Here is a 5,643-nt window from a genome sequence, read left to right on the forward strand (position 1 = left end):
ATGTCTTTTCAACTTTCTGGTGGATCCAGGCAAGTCTGCTCACGAACTGGCCCAGGGCGGCTGTCTGGTGGAGGTCCAGGTTTCGGGGCTGGGAACGCATGCCGTGGGTCTGGAGCCGGAAGCAGCCTTTCTTTTACTCTTGGGAGCATTTCTTCTGGTGGAGGTTTCTGTAATGGTGGTGGGGGCTTCTCTGCTGGTTTTCTTGGAAATGAGCATGGCCTCCTTTCCGGGAATGAAAAGATGACCATGCAAAACCTCAACGACCGCCTAGCATGCTACCTGGACCACGTCCGAGCCCTCGAGGAGGCAAACGTAGACCTGGAGCAGAAAATCAAGGCCTGGTACGAGAAATACGGACCCGGTTCTTGCCGGGGTCTAGATCATGACCACACGAGATATTTCTCAGTCATTGAAGATCTTAAGAGACAGGTAAGAAGTATAGATTTGCATACTTTTATGAGACTCTAGGTGTATATACACTAAAAAAACAAAAAACAACAAAATATGAAATGTGCTTAAAATTTTTGCATGATGTAGAATTTGCTCACTCTCCATTCCCAGTGCTTAAAGCAGTAAGTGGAAAAAATAATTGTAGTATTAAAAAAAAATCATAGACAAACAGTTTCAAAATGGATATAATTGCTTTATTGATCTTATATTTGGCTCATATTTTTTGATCAAGAGAAATAAAAGTATCTGTGATTGTAAAAGCTTACACTTTGGCTCTTAAGCTCTGGACATTCATTATCTGAAGATAAAGCCAGATTCCTTTAATGTGGAAAAAATGATACTAAAATAGATACTTGATGGGTTGAGAAGATTAAGAATCACATTTAAATTCTGGACTCTCCCTCGACTTTCAGCACTTAACATTTTGCACAATCTACCCTATTCAGGTTATTTCCATGGCCACCTGTAATGCCAGCATTATTCTGCAAAATGACAATGCCAGACTGACTGCTGATGACTTCAGGCTGAAGTAGGTGAAATAACGTAATTAATTGTAATAAAGGTAAATACGACCATTGGAGTAAAAAACAGACATTTTGCTTTAAAAGCCAACATGTTTTTATGACATCAGACTAAATCCCTGAAGAAATTAAATGCACCCTTATAAAAAGAGCGATCATAAATTTTAAACAACGTTTTAATTCAATGATTAAGCACATTGGATGATAAAAACTCTGAATAAAGAACTCTTCCAAAATATTCATTATAAATCAGTAGGGATTCCAATTTGCCTATGCAATAAGCCTCAGGAGCATGCATAGAACATCCTATCCTTCATTATACAACATGTTGGAAACAGTTATGCTTTGCACCTGCCTACGGTTACAATTCTCAAGCGCTTTAATAACCTTTCAGGTATGAAAATGAACTTGCTCTACACCAGAGTGTAGAGGCCGACATCAATGGTCTTCACAGGGTTATGGATGAGCTGACCCTTTGTACAACCGACCTCAAGATACAGTTTGAAACGCTCAGTGAGGAATTGGCATACCTTAAAAAAAATCACGAGGAGGTAAGGGACCCTGCAGGGTAGGTTCAGATATGACCTGATTTCAGTCCTCTGTCCACTTCAGAGCAGAGTTGGACTATCAATCAAAATTCTTCCTTGAGTGTTAAGACTGATCCTTTTTCCAGGAAATGAATGTCCTACAGTACGCAGCTGGGGGGGATGTGAATGTGGAGGTGAACGCAGCGCCAGGCATGGACCTAACTGTCCTGTTGAACAACATGAGGGCCGAGTATGAGGACTTGTCTGAGCAGAACCGCAAAGACACGGAGGCCTGGTTTAATGAAAAGGTACATCTGTGGCCAATCACAGACCAAGGGCTTGGTCAGTAGACCATCGAGCCGCTCACTAACCCTTCTGATGATTATGCTACAGAGTGCCTCACTGCAACAACAGATTTCTGATGATTCAGGAGCAGCCACCACAGCCAGAAATGAGCTGATGGAGCTGAAACGCAATCTGCAAACCTTGGAAATAGAACTTCAGTCCCTCGTGGCCATGGTTCGTAAGAGTCACCATTGATTTGAATGAGTGTGTGTATATGTATGAACAAACACACATCTAACTAACTATATATAACTAATTACATATAACCAAAAGTATAAAATGTGGTAAATGTAGTAAATAATAAGAATGTTGTCCATAAAACATTACTCCTTTTTTAAGTTTATTTATTTATTTTGAGAGAGAGCGCATGTGCACAAGCAGGGGAGGGGCAGAGTGAGATGGAGAGACAGAGAATCCTGAGCAGGCTCCACACTGTCAGCACAGAGCCCAATGTGGGGCTCCATCTCATGAACCACGAGATCATGACCTGAGCCAAAATGCAGAGTCAGACGCTTAACCAACTGAGCCACCCAGGCGCCCCCCATAGACTTCTGACTCACCAATCCCAAAGTTTAAAAATTAAACTTTCTCAATGGAGAGAAAATGTTTGTTTGAAAAACAAACAAACAAACAAAAAACCCCTGGCTAATGCAGATTTTCAACTGAAAGGATTTAGACCTCATATAAATGCTTCTTTCCACCTTGAGAATGTTTTAAATATGAATGCACTGTTTATCTACTGTCCATGCAAGCCTGGCTTTATTCTTCTTTCAGAAACATTCCTATGAATGCTCCCTGGCTGAAACTGAAGGTAATTACTGCCTCCAGCTCCAGCAGATCCAGGACCAGATTGGGGCAATGGAGGAAGAGTTGCAACAGATTCGCACAGAAACAGAAGGCCAGAAGCTGGAGTACCAACAGCTTCTAGATATCAAAATATTTTTAGAAAAAGAAATAGAAACGTATTGCAAATTACTAGATGGAGAAGAAAGGTAAATACTGACTTGTGAAAAAAATTAATCTCACGTCCACTGGGTTTGTTCGGTATCACATGTGTGCCAGTATCATATTCTAGAATTTCCTACTCTAAGGATCATACTCACTGTGGTCTTGGGAATTTATTACTGCATCCAAGTGAAATGAAAACAAGCAGCCATGTGTAAGCCAAATCAAATATCTAAGTACATAAAGGGTGTGTATCTATAATAACAGGACATCTAAATACCGAAGGTTAAACAATTCCTATACTCCAAGTGGAAAATTGCCTTCTATGATTTACTGGGGAAGCACATGTCCCATAACACACTCTATTTTATTGTTACTTCACCAGTTACCACACGTGCACCCTGTCTTAGGTGGGTTATTACATTTTCATTTGAAAGAGGAACAATGACGATTTCATTGGGGAAGTGATCATAGCATGTTAGCCAAGAGCAATAGCCCTGGAATCGTAGCCCTGGGCACACATCACACCACTGGGTGAATTTGAACACATAGCTTAAACTCTTTAAATCCCAGTTTCCTTATTGGTAAGATTGTGAGAACACCAAAACCACACTCTTTACTCTTGACCATAGCGCTTCACTATGTAGGTGAAGTGCTCACGAGAGTGGCTTGCACACAGAAGGGGACTTGGTAATCAGTGGCTATTGCTAAATGCTTGCCTGTGGTCACACCGGGAGTCAGTTCTATCTCATGCATCTTCCAAGGCCAGTGTCAGTCCTCTACAATTTATTCTCATAGGAACTCAACAGTGATGCTCCCTCCTTCAAACTAAGGGCTCATTACACCGTTCATTATTCACTTCTTTTACTACATCTTTCATGCTGTTTTCCAGACAACTTCTTACATGCATGTACTTTATTTTCAATGGTATAAACTGCTTGTGTCATCACTCTACATTTTCTATAGCAGCTAGCCCAGCGCCTTCTGCATTGTGGCACCCCAAACATGTTCATTGGCCAGGCGATTGACTGAAAAGTCAGAGTGAAAACTTGTAGTCCCCGGATAGGGAGACAAAAGAGAAAATAGCTGGTCACAAGGGAATTTCTTATCATAAACATTCATTTAATTTCCTCCTTCAGTACATTGAGGTCATGAGAGGCTTACTTATATGTCTCTTAGGCATAAGAGGAATTTAATTTTGTGGAAACTAGAACACCGAAACTTTTATTCCCAATTCATAGGTATTTATGAGCTTCCTTGTGAAAGAAAAAAAAAAAGCAACAATTTACTCTTCTCTTCACAGAAAAAGCAAGTCCATATGTTACAAATCAAAAGGACGTGGGCCAATACATTCCGAAAATCAAGTCAAAGGTACAGAAGGTTTTTTTTTTACTTGGTATAAATCTTTTCAAAAGCAGCAGTTTTAATAAGTCACTTATTTGTACACTAAATCAAATTGTTTCTAAATTGGGGTGCCTTGGTGGCTCAGTCGGTTAAGCCTCCGACTTTGGCTCAGGTCACAATCTTGCAGCTCCCGAGTTCGAGCCCTGGGTCAGGCTCTGTGCTGACAGTTCAGAGCCTGGAGCCTGCTTCAGATTCTAGGTCTTCCTTTCTCTCTGCCCCTCCCCTGCTCATGCTCTGTCTCTCAAAAATAAATAAACATTAAACAAAATTTTAATAAAAAATATAAAAAATTGTTTCTAAGGTTACTTGTAGCCAATGAAGGAATCAGGGGTCTTTATGGAAGTTCTTAATGTTTGTATTTTATATTCTTGTAGAACAGATGTGGTCAAATTATAAACTTACTGAAATGGGGACTCAATCTCCATTTTTCTTACCTAGGACTTATTATTTTCCCAGTTTCAGTGCTTTGGTGGAAGAGCTACTTTATTTTAAACCACAAAAAATAGGGCAGGTTGGTATTAAAAAGAAGACATTACTTGCTCCAGGCCAGTACCTGCCTGACACTTAGGTTGTTCACACTCTTAAACACTCATTGTTCTAAAAACAGTGGCAAGTATAAGGCAGTTCTGGGCCTTGCATAGGCTTAAAACACAGTATTATATCTCAATTTACTGCAAACTTACAAACACTATTTTTATTTTTAAATTTTTTTAATGTTTGTATTTGACAGAGAGAGAGAGGGCGATGGAGTGCAAGCAGGGGAGGGGCAGAGAGGGAGGGAGACACAGAATCCAAAGAAGGCTCCAGGCTCTGAGCTGTCAGCACAGAGCCCCATGGGGGGGCTCAAACCCACGAACCATGAGATCATTGCCTGAACCAAAGTTGGACGCTTAACAAACTGAGCCACCCAGGTGCCCAACAAATACGACTTTTAAAAGCCTACCATTAATGACTAAGTATCTTTCAACCGGTTACGAATGAGTACTAGATTTGCATTTATTTTATTTTAGACTCAAAAGAAGAAATTGTCGTCAAAACAGTGGTTGAGGAACTAGATCAACTTGGCAATGTCCTTTCCCTGAGGGTCCACTCAGTTGAAGAAAAATCCTCCAAAATAAGCAACATTACAATGGAGCAAAGAGTACCTTCTAAAGCACCAAAGTGAGAAAACAAGTTATAAAGAAAAAAAAAAAGCCTGCCTCTGCAGAATCCCATTGACTAAATAACCCAAGGAAATAATTTATTTCTGTTCTTAAAAAATGCAAGGGCTAGAATTTGGTTTCCTTCTCTACTCTTCTTTTTCTCATGTTCTTTCCATGTAATCTTTCTGAGAAGGAGAAATCTTGCTCCATCTCAATGTTTTGTTTCTAGCACAGGGGACTTTTTTTTTTTTTTTTTTTTGCCATTCATTAAAAATGTTTTCTGTTGCAATTTTTTCTGATGAGTCTGGT

The 5,643-nt window shown here is 40.0% G+C and overlaps 1 protein-coding gene across 1 annotated transcript; it reads left to right on the forward strand.

The window, feature by feature from the left end:
• On the forward strand, positions 1-5,357 carry KRT26 (keratin 26). The gene is made up of 8 exons (XM_047845799.1): positions 1-429; positions 897-979; positions 1,366-1,522; positions 1,645-1,806; positions 1,892-2,017; positions 2,618-2,835; positions 4,092-4,159; positions 5,203-5,357. Exons 1-8 carry the CDS (start codon positions 1-3, stop codon positions 5,355-5,357), a joined length of 1,398 nt encoding a protein of 465 aa, XP_047701755.1.
• Positions 5,358-5,643: the final 286 nt, after the last annotated feature.

The sequence above is a fragment of the Prionailurus viverrinus genome, unplaced genomic scaffold (genome assembly GCF_022837055.1).
Source record: "Prionailurus viverrinus isolate Anna unplaced genomic scaffold, UM_Priviv_1.0 scaffold_35, whole genome shotgun sequence".
In the NCBI taxonomy this organism is placed as follows: domain Eukaryota; kingdom Metazoa; phylum Chordata; class Mammalia; order Carnivora; family Felidae; genus Prionailurus; species Prionailurus viverrinus.